General features: G+C 41.8%; 3 protein-coding genes across 3 annotated transcripts; 2 read left to right on the top strand and 1 right to left on the bottom strand.

Moving 5' to 3' along the window:
• The first annotated feature begins 1,628 nt into the window (after window positions 1-1,628).
• On the top strand, window positions 1,629-2,787 carry apn (apnoia). The gene is made up of 2 exons (NM_142013.3): window positions 1,629-1,850; window positions 2,147-2,787. Exons 1-2 carry the CDS (start codon window positions 1,736-1,738, stop codon window positions 2,443-2,445), a joined length of 414 nt encoding a protein of 137 aa, NP_650270.1. The 5' UTR covers window positions 1,629-1,735; the 3' UTR covers window positions 2,446-2,787.
• A 1,125-nt stretch (window positions 2,788-3,912) lies between these two features.
• Window positions 3,913-5,496, top strand: CG15888 (uncharacterized protein). The gene is made up of 2 exons (NM_001038961.2): window positions 3,913-4,464; window positions 4,949-5,496. The coding sequence occupies exons 1-2, from the start codon at window positions 3,951-3,953 to the stop codon at window positions 5,392-5,394; spliced, it is 960 nt and encodes a 319-aa protein (NP_001034050.1). The 5' UTR covers window positions 3,913-3,950; the 3' UTR covers window positions 5,395-5,496.
• A 418-nt stretch (window positions 5,497-5,914) lies between these two features.
• Window positions 5,915-10,721, bottom strand: CG8630 (uncharacterized protein). Its single transcript, NM_169500.2, has 5 exons — window positions 10,350-10,721; window positions 7,755-8,040; window positions 7,357-7,693; window positions 6,803-7,149; window positions 5,915-6,745 (listed from the first exon to the last, which is right to left on the bottom strand). Exons 2-5 carry the CDS (start codon window positions 8,038-8,040, stop codon window positions 6,489-6,491), a joined length of 1,227 nt encoding a protein of 408 aa, NP_731781.1. The 5' UTR covers window positions 10,350-10,721; the 3' UTR covers window positions 5,915-6,488.
• Window positions 10,722-16,474: the final 5,753 nt, after the last annotated feature.

The raw sequence follows: 16,474 nt of genomic DNA, 5'->3' as shown, positions 1-16,474 counted from the left end.
CAAGTTGCAGGTTGCCACCACCGCTAGAACACGATTCTTGTGCTGGATCCTCTTCAATTAAATTGCCAGTCGCACAAGTCGATGTCTGTGTTAGAAGTAGTTGCGAAAAAAAATAAAACTAGAGTAGGCCTGCAATTTCTCAGTGATCTCGCTCATTGATTTCTTTTAGCTTTAATTGCCCCCGGGACCCCGCGGTATTGACCATAAATAACGCTGTCTCTCTAAGTAGCCTGCTAACGGTTCCCGACTCCATTCTTTAAACCCACCACTTCAGACTACGGTCTTCAGACATGAGACGCCTCCAATTAACGCTTGACGGCCATCGCATGGGAAAGTTGTTGACAAAACTGGCGCAGGCGGCAGATCGATCTCAAAATCCAGAGTAGAAAGTAAATTCTATATATCTAGCGTTGCGAAAAATCCGCTTTACCGATTTGGTCACCTAATTTACTTTCACACAATTAGCAAACAAATACTCCAACTCGCAGTAGGGAAATCTTTATTGCGGTAGTCATGGTTTTATTTCCCCAATAACATGTCCGTCCGCACTACGATACGCATTTCTCAATACTATATTTTGGTAACAAGTAGCAGACGAAACTTAATCTTATCTTCTGTCCCGCTAATCCAGTCCGAAAATAAGTGCATACAAGACTACCAAAATCCACGGAATATGATAATAATTTAAACATAAATATTGTATGTGAGGAAAAGGGTTCTTAAAAAGTCAATGATTCACAAAATTTACGGTGAATATTTTAAATACTCCAAACTCTTAGAGGCACCCAGATCATCTAAAGGGAAAACTGCAAGTAAAACTGTAAAATATGTTAAAATAATGTACGCATTACTCACATGTGATTTGCATATTCATATATACAATATCCGTTAATGAAAGTGAATTGCGATGCCGAGGGCGTGGAATGCCAAGCATTGATCAATGAACATCCGTTACTCAGTCGAATGGCTAAACATAGTTGCAGTTTAAGCCGCATGTATAGATTATAAATTAAAATGCAGTACGACATTGTTAATTAGCTGATAAATCATTATCGGCCCGCGACGAAAAATGAAAGCGAATCGAATGCGAAGACCTGGGTGCTGCCCTCAATATAGACACGCGTCGTGAAAGAATGCCCATGTCCAAGTTCCATTCCATGTCCAAGTTCCTATGCAGCACACCCCCAAATGCGTTGGGCCCGAAAAAGGGCCCTTAGAGGTAGTGAAAATAATGACTGACTGCATGCATATTCAAAAATATAGACTGCAAGAAATAGGAAGTTATCCACTTGCCATGTATTAATCAGCCAAATTGTGACAAGTTAAAAAGCATAATAGCATAAGCATATTCAAATCATAGAACTGTGTAAAAATGATTTTATTGATGCAGCATCATACTTTCATCGGAATCTTTGTTGGTTAAAATAAACTTTTTTTCCAGTGTGCCGGCATCAATGGGACGGTACAGTGTAATTTCAGTACGAGTCGTATGGCTTCGACACGATTTGCTTGTTTTGGCGCACGTTCGTGCTACGCTGCGGCTACGCGATGTCCGGCTCCCGAATTTCAAGTAGCCGCCCAGTAAGCCGGCCCAGACCCTCGATAAAAGCCAATGTCAATGTGAACCCTCCATTCAATTGTTAGCCAGCGTCGGAGTCGAGCAGTGCAGTGTCGAACGGATTACCAGATACTCATCCTCAAGGAATCAAATCACCAACAGTCAAATCAAATCGAAATGGCCGCCAACCAGAAGATTGTGTTCGCCCTCGTCTGCCTCTTTTTGGCATGTGATTTGGTGCTGGGTCAGCAGCAGGCGGCCAACAGCTCGGATTCGGATTCGGATGTGGCGGGTTAGTGATCTTTCTAAATTGGTTACAGTGTTGCTGAGGACATTTTCCGTGATAATAAGTTACCAGAGAAAGTGATCTAATACATTCTGATCTTAGTTGTAATATTTAGGATAATAAAAGTGAAATAGTGCATCTTGACTGTGTAAACTTCTATATCAATTTATCATTTTCGATTTTAAAAAGCTTATCTCCTCACACATATTAGCCAAACGTTCTGCTTACATTTGAAGAACTTAAATTTTCTATATTTTTTTGATATTGTGGTAAATAAATTTGTGTGTTTTTCATTATTCCAGAAAGTCGTACTTTTGGCCATCATTTCCTGCGGCGCATCAGCTTCGCCTTGGTGCCCGGCGCCTTTGTCGTGGGCGTGATCACCACCCTGCTGGCGGCCTTGACCGTCGTCTCCATCAAGGGACTGGGCGTGGGTGTCATCCTGCTGGTGCTGGCCATCGGACAAATGCTGTCCCGTGCTCTTCCCGTCCAGGCAGCCGCCGCCTATGCCGCAGCACCCGTTCCCGTCCAGGCACCCGTGCCGGTGGTCTACTCCCACTCGCACACCCAGCAGCCCGTCTGGTTGGAGAAGGAGTGGTAGATGATTTGTTTCGGTTTTGGCTGACCAGGATGACAATGCAAGACCAGGGATAACGGCGAGCTGGTAGCGAGTCAGGATTCAGATTTACCTCAGCCTCAGCGAGCGTTCAACCAAATAATAATTTAAGTATAGTTTAAATTATTTATTTAACTTATTTATTTATTACAAGTCAAGGATGGCAAAGAGAAAGACATTTAGCAGAGAATTTGTACTATGAAATTATTATACAAATTAGTCTGCTGAATGAAGACAAAACATGTTAAAATATTATAAAGAATTTGGGAAACGAAAAGCTCTAATGAAAAAAAAAAAATACCTATAATAAAAGCACATTTAAACATCTAAAACCTTGTTCAATGAAAATATTAAAAGTGTAAATTATTTGGTCGGAGCTTATCTAAATGTTTATCAGATGTTTAAGTAACAAATCAATAATCGAAATTTCCTGTTGACAGCGCCAATGGATTTTTTTCGATTGCGTGTGCCTTACTGCTGAAATGAAAAGTGAAATTTCTATCTCATTTTGTATGCAACAGAGGGCGTTCGTGATTTACGGTTCTTTTAACTGCTCTTCCGCAGTGCCACACGTATAGAAAGCTATATATGGATATAGATACTCGTACTCCCAGTTCCAAAATAATCGAAATGGGTCACAGTTAGTCGGAACAGCAATGCCGATAATTGTCTGGGGCCCAGATTTCTCCGTGACTTTGCTCATAGCTCATTATGGTTGGAAACTAATTAATTAACTCTCACTTGATCCATCGTCACTTAATTCAAAGCGTATCGTTTTTCTAGCGATCTAGCCACTCAATCATCTCAAATCCGGCTTTAATTGTTCCACTTTGTGGCAATTTTTACAATTTTGCACACTGTCAACAAAGTATCGCCTCTAATAGATTGAGATTAATTGATTAAATGCTTACAATATTATAATCAAAACTGAATATAATTATTAAGTAGTATATTGTAATAGTTAGAATATTCCCTCGATACTTTGCATTCAGTTTTTGCTTTCATAATGTTCTACTTTAAACGAACACCTGGTGCACCGTTGAGTTACTTTTACTTGCAGACGCACTGGTGGCACAGTTAATGCCACAGATACATTGGCCAGGTGCGCCAGATTCTCAGCACGAAAAGAACTGATTCGGACAAAGATTAGAGGAATGACAACTGGACACAGAATTTTGGATGTAAACAATCGAATGTATCGGCCATAAGTTAGGCAAGTGGGGCAAGTAGCTCGCAGCATGCAGCATGTGCCAAGTAAGAGCGAGTGCCGCCTGACCCGCTAAACTAAATCTAAGAGGCAGTCGAGCGTTGGCGATCGCAAACCAGTTGGCCCGGCCGGAGGAAAGTAGTGGCCAAGAATTGGCATTCAGTGGCCAGACAATCGGGCTAGGATGGCAGCTGCACTTGGCCAAGATGTGCATTCAGTTTTCCACTGTCACTGATGCCGTTCAGTTGTGTTGTGTAGGCAGAAGCGAAATAAACATACAAAAATGCGAGCTAACTCGACGAGATCCTTATCCTGGCACATCCTGCTCGGACTTTGCCTATGTCTCCTGCAGAACCTCCACCCATCACTTGGCCAAGATGCAGTGCATCCTAGCGAAGACTTGAACCCAAGCACTGGTCGTAGTCAGTCGGCGAATAGTGTATCATACTTTAAGGCGTCCATTCCAATGAGAATCTACGAGTGTCTGCGGGAGTTCACCATGCTACACTGCACGAAATTGTACGTTCTGCAGAAAATGGAGGAGCGCCGCCAGATGCCAAACAGTGGAAATCTCACCCGCGACTTTGTGGATCAGTTCTTCGGGGACGAGACACAGATGGGCAGCCTGGTGGGCAAGAAGTACCACAAAATGTCCGAAAAGGAGCTCAACCAGCGGCTGGTTGTTAATTTTCAGCGATTCTTTAAGCATCGTGATCTCAAGATGCATATCCTGCCCGGAATGCTGGTGAAGATTGTGCCCAGCAAGGACAACAAACTGAAGTTCTCGATCAAGAAGGGTGAGCTAATCTTCGAATTTATCCATACTATATGTTAATACTTAAGCTTTTAGCTAGTTACTAGGTATAGTAGTCGTTTTATTTGTATCTTTCCATATGGGAATAAGAATTAAGAATATTAAGATACTTTCTCACATTAATGTAGTATTTCATATAGCGAGTTTGGCTACTTTGATTTTAAGCGTGGCTTTCGTTATCTTGAAATATTTGGCACAGCCTGTATTGCTAGACGTTGTAACAGACAAACATCTTATTAGTTAGAAGACAATTTGCTACTTTTTATGACCCTGAGAACGGTATACAACATTCGAAAAATACTTATTGGCAATGTTGTCCAGGAAGCAAAACTAAATTTAAACGGCAATAACATTGAAAATAATAACCAGATTTTGACTGTATATCTCGCTATTTTCATTATTCTTAATAGAAAAACAAACAAATTTGTTGTTTCCTTGTGAAATTTACCACTACTTATATTTTACAGCACCCAAATCCCGGATGGGTCGTTCCCGAAGACGTGAGACCGAAGAAATGGACCTGCCCCTTATTAATATTCCGTCCATCGGTGGGGGTGGTGCCAATAGTGGAAGTGTGGAGACCTACGAACCGGAAGCGGAAGGAGATTCCAAGCAGCAGGGGCTATTGGGGGGCGGAGGAGGCGTGGCCGGTGGCGAGGGGGGCGGCGGAGGCATTCTGGGCAAGCGCAAGAAAAAGAACTCGTACAAGGTGACCATGATGCAGGTGGCGGTGCCCATGCTGATCTTCCCCGTCGTCCTGCTTGGCAGTCTCCTGCCCTTCATCCTGCCCGCCCTTAAGATGGCCACCATCCTGTCGCTGGTGATGAACAATGGCGCCTTTATGGCAGCTTTACTGTATGCCGCCCGTACCCAGTTCAACACCCACGAGGAGCAGCACATCAGCTACAGTTAGCTCCCGCATTAGTGTCCATCCTTCGATCATTTTCCATTAAATGCCTCTTTCTTTGCTTCATTATTTCCATGTGTGTGGAAAAAAAAAATAAAAAAAAAATATAAACTTTTTGCCATATTTATTTATTATCCGCAAATGCATTGCAATGCAATCGCAAAATGCATTTGACTTTTTAGTTTAACGACCAACTTTAAGCTAACTACAGAATTAAAGCCCTTTCAAGGTGTTAAAAGGTTAATGACACCTAATAAATTTGAAATGGGGAAATTTATTGTACTTCAAAATATAATTACAGCAATTATACACAGTAGAAGTCGTAAACATTTAGAAACCGAGAGTAGGCACGAGTTAAACAAATGTATTAATGTTTATTGATATGTTGTACTTACTCACCATTACAATTAGTTCTCACTATGAAAATATTTAATCAATTAAGCAATTAAACACTCATTTGGATCTTGAGAAGTATTGCGTATTTCATCCCTTTTCGATAATAAGTTGCTTACAATATTTTTTGTTTGGTTTTTTATAATTTTTGTTATAATTTTCAACAATAGTTGGATCGAAATATACAATTTAGACCTACATAACTAACACAATGTACACACACATAAAAGTCGATGCTTAAAATAGATCTTAGCAGGTACGCTTAATTCTAGAACCTCTTGCGTAAATATACAGTTAATTAATATATATAAAAATAGAGATAGAGATAGTGAGAGGGAGAGGGTGGCAGATGTGTTCATTATCCCCGAACGACAAGTGCGAGATTGGGATTGTGTAGAGGGTGCAGGTTTTTTTTAACACTCTGTTGCTGCGAACGAGTTGCATTGACTAATCTCGAATAGTTTTCATTTGTTTTGTAGTATTTGGAATTGAAGCCATTGATATATAAGATGTCCTTGCTACCATCATACCAGGTCCCACGATCGGAATCCCCCTTAGGTAGTTATTTTCAGTTTGCAGTTTACAGCCACCACTCAGATGCACAGGCAGTACGGAGAATAGGCAATTAATATAATTAAATACTGAAGACCCGATGTGGCAGCAAGAAGTGTGTTCGTTTTGGGTGAGCTCCCACTGATCCCCGATCTCTAATCCAGCTTGCATTCGGATTCCTTGTTCACCACATTGGCTCCCTTGCGATCCTCCTCGCTGATATCCTTGTCGTCCCATCCCCAAATGGCATGCTCCTCCTTCTCGTGATCCAGGTGGGCCACCAGCTCGCTGGTCGGAATGGCACTATTGTTGTTGGCATCCAGCAGGGCGGCAATGTGGGAGCCATCGCCAGTGCGAAGGACTCGCTTGTAGACCATCTCCTGCGAGACGAACTTCAGGTCATAGGCTTGTCCTATGAGAGATAAAGATAAAGTTAATATGCAAGGGCATGGAGCGCAGCAGAACCTACCGATCTTAGCCATCACATCGATAAAGGCCGTCGTCCAGTTGAAACTGTAGGTGCCCAGCTCGGCTGCCTTGTAATCCCAGGGGAAGACGTGGTGGTAGTTGTGCCATCCCTCGCCGATGGTCAGGGTGGATACCAGCTTGTTGTTCATGGCGCTCACATTGACATCGTAGGGCTTCATGCCGTAGAAGTGGGCGGCGCTGTTTACCAGCCACGTGAAGTGCAGCGACAGGCAGAAGCGCAGCATGGAGCAGGTGAAGAAGCAGACGCGCAGCGAGCTGCCCATCACGTAGTAGGGGAAGATCATGGGCAGGGCGAAGCAGCAGATGGGCATAACCACAAAGTACATTCTAAGGAAATAAGAGGTGTTATAAGTACATATAATAGAGGGATTAAAGTTAAACTTCTAAGAATCAATAGAACATTGTTTATTGTTCATTGCCTACTTTTGGGCGAGCAAATTAATTACTTGGGAAACTTCAAGAACACCCTGGATGTATAAACCTTTCAGATCTATTATACTATAGCCTTCAAATCATAGATAGCACACTACTCACTTCTTCTGGAACATAACGACGGGATCCTGCTCAATATCCTCCATGGAGATCTGCTTGCCCTTGCTGGTCACATCGGGGTGCTTCTTGCACATCAGCCAGCCCATATGAGCGAAGAAGAAGCCTCGTCGGGAGTTGTGGGGATCGGCGTGTGTGTCGGTGAACTTGTGATGCACGCGGTGGTCACGGGTCCACTCCCAGATGCTGTTCTGGAAGGCCAGTGACTGGCACAGCATGAGGAAGATGCGCAGTGGCAGCTTGGCCTTGTAGGCCTTGTGCGACCACAGACGATGCACTCCGGCCGTGATGCCCAGACCGCCGAGGAACATGGTGGCATAGACTGCAGATGAACCAAGACGCTTAGTAAGGCAAAGACGAAACGTGTTGATACTCAAACTCACCTGGCAAGAGTTCCCAATAGGCACTCTCGGCGAACACCAAGTACAGACCGTACAGGGCCATCGAGTGGAGGATGACGAAGAGTCCCACGTTGCGCCAGACGATCTCCAGTTCGTAGGGCTTGTTCTCGGGCGTCTTGGCCTCCGCTTTCTTGGCCACCTTCTGGCTGGGCGTGGCTGCTGAAGGGGCGGCGGAAGCAGCTGGTGTGGCAGCCATTTTGTTGTTGTTGCCATCGGCAATGGCCGTCTCGGCCAATATAAAGGTACTGCCTATTATGTTGGGCGACATCTGCAAGCGTAACCGGAAAAGATACATATTCGGCAATTAGTATACAACATTAGCATTCAATAGTATTCTTCATTCTGATTTATGGCCTGTCGTCTCGACTATGTGGAGCCCGCACGGAGATGCAAATCTATCTGTGGGTGCTCCTCTGTGGCAGTGCTTTCCCTCATTTAAATGCAGGACGCATTGCTATTTCACTATGGCACTATGAATCTTCATATGGAAGGTATCACCCCAGCTGCACGACTAATTATGGACCACAATTGAGGTGAGTGCCGATCGGCGACCTTCGGCAGTTGGCCAGCTTCAATGATACTCAAAACTGATACAAAGATAGCAAGCCGGAAGCGCAAAAAGAGAATTCCGAATAAAACGAAATCCAAAACCGAAGCCGAATAAATCGAAACAACAAAATCCCCGCAGAAAAACAATCAATATATTTTTTTTAATGTTGTACACGACGAATGGAATATTTGCATATCCATTCTTTACAAACGTATGTTTGACTCTATCATTGAAAACCAGAAAAGGTTGGTCAAGAACCCCAATAGTTGTGCCCCAAACGTTAAGGTTCTTTCAAGATCATTTTATACGATACTGCATACTGCTGGAAAAATGTGGAAAATTCTATGAAATGCATTGAGGAGTCCAAAGTCATTGGTGATTTAGGTAGACAGTTCGCGAATTTGAATAACTTTGTTATTTATGCAGAGCTGAATTAATTCATGAGCTGGGGCTAGGTGAAAAAGTTCAGTGCGACACATTGCGCATACGCCCTGTGGGTCCATTTAATGGCACCATACAATATGCACTTTGTAGCCGTGCAATTTACAAATCTCTGTCTCTGGGACATTTAAATAATTGCGGGTGCCGAGACATCGCCACATAGAGTTGGCAACAAAAATAAGTTGGCCAAATGGCTGAATGGCTGATCTTCAACTCTCTAGAATAGATAAATTAGACAACCGGTTGACCTCAGAGTGGTTGCATGTCTCGTATGGATTCAAAACAAAAGTATTCTTATTGCTGCTAGCTGTGCGCATAGATTCGAAGCCATTAACTTTCCGCGGTTCAATGTCAAGTCGTGTGTTTTGAATTTTATTCGCCTGCTTAAGTCGGTCTTTCGGACTAGGTGGCCTTTGGCCCAGTACGATATGTAAACCACTGGAAATTAGAGCCACTATTAGGAGGTAATTCGTTATCAGGTGCTAGGGAATGTAATTGAATATACGATAAAGCCCGCGATCAACTTAATATCATGCAGGTGCCACGCGCTGGCTGAATTAAACTAGTTTTACCACAGGTCTTCTTCAGATCGATTCCGAGACTCGGATGAGTCCAGCGCTCAATCATCCTTACCGGAATATTAGCATAGTTAAGTAACCACGATAAATTTATGTATAGAACTGCTTTTGTTTCGGGTTCTCCGACGCCGAATCAAGGTTGGTGTTGCCAACGAGTTTTAGGGGGTTTTTGGCAGAATGTGTCTACATATTTTGGGTTCATCAGTGGGTTTCGTGCTCAGCGTTTCTTGGGACGGGAAGTCGTCACAGAGCACTGTCGAAGTAATAAATATAATGCGAAAGCTTATAGTTATGGGACCTGACTCAAATCTAATGCGGGGTGTGATTGATACCACGGGAGGAGCTTCATTGATCGATTCGAGCAGCGCACGCAGCTGGAAACGCTTTTCGCATATCAAATACACATCCAGTCATGATGGAGCCCAGAACAGAAACTGGGAACGTGACTTTGGTCTGGTCTGGTCTGGACGAGCTCTCCGGCTTTCCATCTAAGCAGATCCCATCGGACTTAATATGCTTATGACCACATTATGCGTGGCATCCATACTCATTATTTCTTCTATATTACTCTGACGCATTCGCAATTAGCGTTTGCGGCTAGGAAAAAAGAGATTCGATTCGAATCGAAGCGATTTGATTCGTGAAACTAAACTCCAAAAGTCAACTATATAGAATTCCATTCGTTCCATTTAGGGATAGCATAATTTTTAGAATTATGAGGGCTACGTGAGGCGTCAATTGCTACTTTTTAGGTCTTGCCTCATACGCTTTATTAAATTCTTTTCATAAATATAATTTATTGCTCTATGAAATGGTATTCTCTGTGCGTGAATCACATGGCCGATTGAAGTGCTATCTGTCGATAGCTGTTGAAATTCGGCTCAATCTTTTATGATAGGCAATCGAACTGGCTTTTATTTCCTACTTGCTGACTTCCGTAAAAACAGTTCAAATAGCATACAGGTTTCATTCATCTCAGTTCATATAAGAAATATGACCCAGACTCACCTTTAAGGATTGAGTTTGCAGCTAATATGTAGAAATCCAAGTGAAAAACTCAAAATCCGCTGAGTTTGGTTCGCTCACACTACACTTGATCACTGTTGGCACTAGAGTTCGTTTTTGAATCGCCTCGATAAGGACGATTCCTCGATATATGATATCTTTCTGTTTGGATTCTCCGCTTTTTATAGCCACTACAGACGGCACGTCCACGAGGCGCGATGAATGCACGGCGTATGAGGGATCGTAGCAACTGGCAGTGCTTTTTAAACGCCTAGTTCAAAGAATTCGCACACCGCACCGCGATCGATCGTTAGAGCGCGATTGAGACTTTGAGACGCTGATCGGGCCGAGAGAGCTGGCGGATGGATACAGTGCCTCAAAAGTTAACCAACACCGAAATTTAAAGCCGTCTCTCTGCGACTTCGACGCTTCTGCCGACGCTTCGGTTCTTAAGACGATCGTTTCGGATCGGATCGTATAGTATCGTATGCGATCGTATCGTATTGGAGCAAATCGGATCTCGGATATACGGGGCCGGGGTCGCATATGCTATATCTTTTGCTTGTATGCGTCTCATAATATTCGGCGCGTGGCTGTTGGGGGAACTTGGTCTTATAGCGAATAGCATAGAATATCGAGCTCACTTGCACTTTCCATTGAAATGAAATGATATGTATTAGGGGTAAGTCCCCTGGAAAATGAATCTGTTAGTGGCTCTGCTCACGTACGAAGTGAAGGCACAACATTTTGGCCAACTTTATTGCGTCCTTTTTTTTTGTTTTTTTTTTTTTTTGTTTGGATCATCGCAGGTCAAGCGGTTCAAACTATCGGTCAAGTGAGCTCGCGTCACGTCGATCTTTGATTTCTTTTTTTATTTTCTCATCTTTTTTTGTGGAGCTTTGTACCGCCTGCTAATGAAGTGCTTGGGAAACATGTTTTCGAATTTCGGTATTATATAACGTTCTGACTTCGCTTAGGATCTGGGCCATATATAACGAGATGTATGTCATATGCCAAACGGTTAACCAGTTTGCCACCTCGGCCTTGTTTCCATATGCATATTCAGATGATTTTGACCAACTGGTAACAGATTCTAATTGATTTTGTCGGTTGTTTTCAGACATTTTCCCCGCCGCATGGCCGACATATAATTGCTGTTTAGTCCGTCCAAATATTTGGCCAAGCGACTCATGAAATGGGCCAATAATTTCTCGATTCTTTTGGGTGTTTTTTGTACAGCTTGCTGAGTAAACAGCCATTACCGCATCGCAGGCTAAGAAGAAGTGGCCCAAAAAAAAAATGCCTTTGTTGACAGTTTTCGCGTTGTTGCGGTTTCTGATAATTGCCGGGTTTTCACACCAACGCCGCAAAGTTGAACTGAGCCGGGCCTAATTTTGTTTAGTGGCGGCCACTAAAATTGTTTGCCATCTGCCAGCACTTGGTGTCAAAAAACCCCTTCTCGAACCGAAGGTTTCGTGGCCCCGAAGGTCACATGTTGCATCTTGCAGGTTGAAATTGCATAGTGGTTACTCAGTGGGTTAAACAGCGCCGGGTTAACCGGTTTGGCATCACGTTTCCGTCCGATTCCCAGCCAAGTTGGCCTGTAATCGCACTACCCTAAAAAATATAAACAAACATGCCACGATTTTATGGCTTTCGATTTCAATCAGCATAATTCCAGAGTTTATTTCCAACACGTGGCCACTAAAGAGTCATTAAATCGCAATATTTTGTGTCCATTTGTGAATGGGAAATAGCATTTATTGCATATTACACATTTTATTAAATGATTATTTTGTTTTACTACTCGTATGTAGTTTAAATAAGAATTGAGCTAATGAAAAATACTCGGAGGATCTGCACAAAATTCCAAAGCTTCTTATTATGTTGAGCTCACCAATTTTAAGACAACAAATATTTATGTCTTCACACGGACAAGTAATTAAAGATAATAATTACTTGAGGAGAGACACATTTCCAGTTAAAGTCATAAAATTTAAATACGCTCCAAAATTGCGGGGCTTTAAATAATTTTAGGTGAAATATTACTAAAAGTGCAAGCATTCACAAGTGAGTTATTTATTACCATTGCAAATTGTTAGCCTTAAAAACCAAATAAAGCCTATTTAAGCCTATTTCGTTAATAGAGTAAATTAAAACATAAATCAAAAAGTTGTATTAAAATATAACACTTCAGGGGGTAAATAAACAAACTAAAGACTGTAAACAATAAATTCAAAAGATCTCAATGAAAACTTTTCCGTAGATCATCAAAAAAAAAAAATCCCAGCGGAAAATAATTTACAGCATTTACATTTTTTTCCATGGCTGGCTGGCTTGTCAACCAGAAATACTAACTTTAACCGATACTCCAGATTAATCTATTTAAGGGATAGAAACACAATATTAGTAAAATGAGTAATCGCAGCAACTAGAATATAACAGATTCTCGGAATCGTTAGCCACTGTGCAAATTGCAAAGTCAAGTGCCACATTGCATTCGAACTCCCTCGCAAACCTCGAAGCCTTCCTCAATAAATAGAAGATAGCATTTAAAATGTAAAAAAAAAAAACACAAAACAAAACATTTGACTAAATGACTGTCATTGCGGAGTGTGGTTAAAACTCATACGAATGTGATTGGCAAAATGGCAGTAGCATCTCGAAATTGAACAGGGAATGGTGAGGCGGTGGGTCGTGAGTTAGCCAAGGTCGTTTGGTGTTCTTGAGTTCTTGGCAAATTCTTAAGTGGCGAAAATTGCACAATTAAGTACAAGTACACACGTATGTACCTACATTGCAAGCATGCTCCTCGGCCTTTTGGCCCGTCTTAACCTGGCCCTAACCTTTCGGGCCGTAACCAAACGCAACGTGGCATTTACCTGAACTTAAATTTCACTTGTAAGCCAAAAGACTCGGAAAGTGATGCGATGCCTGAACTAATTGCAACTAATTGAAATTCACGCTGGCGGCTGTTGCGAAAACACTGTTCAAATGACGCAGTTCCTCCGCTGACAAATTGGTCGGGACAGAGAGATTTTTTTTTTTGAACGTTTTCAAGTGCAAAAGTGCGTGAAAATCCAAATCAGTATACCCAGGTGCCGCCGATCGCTTTAACCAAATATTTATGCAAATTTCTGATTTGCCGCAGGAAGAGCACAATGTCACGTCAGCGCACGCCTCAAATGTGCCATGAAAAATAATAACAAAATCAAACAAAAGCCTCATTACATATCCGTAGATACACTCATGCCAAAACAACCAAAGATACAGATACAAAAACTATAAACACTTAGTTTTTTCTTCATTTAACAATCTTGATAAATTTGTAAGTGAAAAGCCTGTAAATAGCATATATCAATTTCTAAATTAGTCACTTAGTGGCTGAAGACCAATTGTATATAATTATATAGACAACTTCAGTGGGTTCCCATGTTATGAAAAGATACAATGAATTAATGTAATTATCAGCAACATACACAATGAAAGATTGAGAGATATGAAAGATGGCAGATTAGGAAGCCTTCAACTCAAAATATATTCCCTATCAAATGGGTATATTTATTGAAATGGCATAATCTATACACATCTTTTTCTTCTGTGTAGCTACAGATCGGATAAGGAGAACAACCCAAATGGATCTCCAGGGCAGCGCGGCCTGGACTTTGCAATACCGATCTCATTGTCACTTGTCACAACGCAACCAACTTAATATGGATTATATGTTAATACTCTTTTTCTGGTTTTTTTTTTTTGCCTTTTCGGAATACATTTCTTTCAGCACACGCTTGTGGCGAACCTATTGGCCGAATGCCGTTGGCCGCTTTGCGATTCTCAGGCCGTTCGGCTGGCCAATTTATCAAACATTGCTTTTACGATTTCGAGGTGCTTGTCAAGCTGCGTACAACCCAAATCCATTATTGTTTAGCACAAGATCGTAAACCTGTACCCCTATTTATAGACTATTCTTTCGTCCAGCAGCTCCACGCCCATTCATATGAATACTCGTGGCTGGCACGTTTGGATGCTTGGAGTTTTATTCGTGAATATAGTTGAATTCAATGAATAAAGCCATTAAATGGGCATGCGTTTGAATACTTTTTGTGGGCAGTAAAATTATTACTATCTATACATGTTTTGTAAAGTAATTAGGTCAGCTTACAAGAAATATTTAAATCTTGCTGCTAATCTTTCGCATTATTCAATACTAAGCAGGGCTAATAAACAATATATCGTAAGTACACACATTTGTGAAGTTTATTGTTCATTAACACCACCGAAGACATTGAAAGGTACTTCGAAGAGAAAAAAAAACCCATGTAAAACAATGTATTAAGATTGCTGGGTAGCTCGCAGGGCATTGGCCATTCGATTGTCGGAGTTTAAGAATAAGCCATGCAAAACATTGATAAGCCATAAAACGAATTGGAGTCGCCGGAGCGCAGAAATTAGCAAATTAATCACGTGCCCTCCAACTTTTTCTGCTCGCCCACGCCCAAAAAGTTTCGATGATATTTTCTATTTTGGCGCAATAAGCATTTCCGTACACCGTGTGGTAGCTACAACAAAGAAGCACAGAATCTTGGCCCCTGGGGAAGTTGGGATTTTTGTGGCTCAAAGAACTAGTCACCAAGTGCTCGAAGTCTTTTCATTAACAACTCGATCATGATCAGCATCGGAAAGGCCGAGAGCCTGCTTAGAATTCTGGGGGGGATCGCAAACCTGATTGGCGTTTTAAAATGACTTCTGGCCCGCTCGCAGAGATATGTATTTTGGGGGCTTCTATTCTTGACTATTTGCTGGTGTGTAAAGTGGATTTGCATAAATATGCATGTGTTTCCAGAGAGCACTGGTTACCAACTTATATTCGCGACCCAATCAAAGTCACAAATTGGCCCTTATTTAATTTGCTCCGCTGAAAACCAGTCGATCGACTCCATAAACCGGGGGGCAGCTCATTTAACACCCATCTAACGATATCAGTCAAGGCGAAGATGAATAAAATGCTGTCCAGAGATATGCGTCATAAACCTAATCAAGAACTCTTCACTTCCATGAGATGCCATGATTAAACAGACAATCAATTCGAAAATCGAGGAAATCAGACGTAGGACTAGATCTGCAAGTGGTTAGAAACGTGGCTTAAATTCCCACCCAGTTGATGGGAGGTAGAACCCTCTCAAGCGTCAAACGATTTATTTATCTAAAGATCAAGTTGTTTGAATTTCTTGGCGGATAGAACAAGTTTTTGGCCAACACGAGACTGAGCTCACAGGGTATAAATATAAACATTGGAATTCGATAAGAACGAATTATATTTGCTTCCAGATGCCCATTTACATTTAACCTCGTGACCCTTGCTTCTTGGATGCGGACAAGGCTATCGGTTCCCTATTATTTATATATCATAATCGAAACGATTCCTAGAGTTCGGATGATTTGGAAATCCCCCGCCTCATTACACATTACACAGCCGGTGGATTTGGCCAGACTTCCGCCTCGAACTCTTCCGCATAGGTGTAACAGTAAACAAGTTGGCGACCGGACCTCCGAAAAGCTCGATTAGCCCCACAGGCCCAGCAATTAAAATATGTAAATGGAAACAAAGCCAAACAAAAAGGCCAATGCTGCGCGAAAAAACGACGCCAACAGTATCGACGCTAACCTCGCGTCTGTCTTTGCTGCAAATGAAGAGATGGAGTCGAGACCGCATTGGAGCTACATATGACGGCAAAGAAAGATCTGGCCGTACACCGGATACCCTCTGTATAAATCAGGCATACTCTGTCTGCTGAATGGCAAACCAGTTGAGACTCTTAAAGTACCTAACCAAGTGGAATTTTATTGGTAACGTCTATAGATGTGGCCAAAGTCTCCAGTAAGCTCTAGAATTCAAAGGGAGATTCACAGTCATCTTAGCTTTCGATGAAGACCAAATCTTTAGAAGTAATTCACCAAAGTGTCGGATATTCTTTAATGAATTTTATATCTTATACATAAATATCTAAAAAATAAAAGAGCTCATAAAATTTGAACTAAAGGTTAATGGGTTTCTATATGCAAACTGAAGTATTTCACTTTTCACTTTGAGCCAGATATATAGTTCATTTAAAAATGTTGTTCATTTA

The sequence above is a fragment of the Drosophila melanogaster genome, chromosome 3R, assembly GCF_000001215.4.
Source record: "Drosophila melanogaster chromosome 3R".
NCBI classification, from domain to species: domain Eukaryota; kingdom Metazoa; phylum Arthropoda; class Insecta; order Diptera; family Drosophilidae; genus Drosophila; species Drosophila melanogaster.
Note: the sequence above shows the minus strand (reverse complement) of the source record. Positions and strands in the feature narration are given on the sequence as shown.

Bases quoted from the DNA above. Each gene is read 5' to 3' on its own strand.
- apn (NM_142013.3), top strand. From the start codon at position 1,736: ATGGCCGCCAACCAGAAGATTGTGTTCGCCCTCGTCTGCCTCTTTTTG. The intron at 1,851-2,146 runs GTTAGTGATCTT...TCATTATTCCAG, and splicing joins TTCGGATTCGGATGTGGCGG to AAAGTCGTACTTTTGGCCAT.
- CG15888 (NM_001038961.2), top strand. From the start codon at position 3,951: ATGCGAGCTAACTCGACGAGATCCTTATCCTGGCACATCCTGCTCGGA. The intron at 4,465-4,948 runs GTGAGCTAATCT...TATATTTTACAG, and splicing joins GAAGTTCTCGATCAAGAAGG to CACCCAAATCCCGGATGGGT.
- CG8630 (NM_169500.2), bottom strand. From the start codon at position 8,040: ATGTCGCCCAACATAATAGGCAGTACCTTTATATTGGCCGAGACGGCC. The intron at 7,694-7,754 runs GTGAGTTTGAGT...GTTCATCTGCAG, and splicing joins CTATTGGGAACTCTTGCCAG to TCTATGCCACCATGTTCCTC. The intron at 7,150-7,356 runs GTGAGTAGTGTG...TTATTTCCTTAG, and splicing joins GTCGTTATGTTCCAGAAGAA to AATGTACTTTGTGGTTATGC.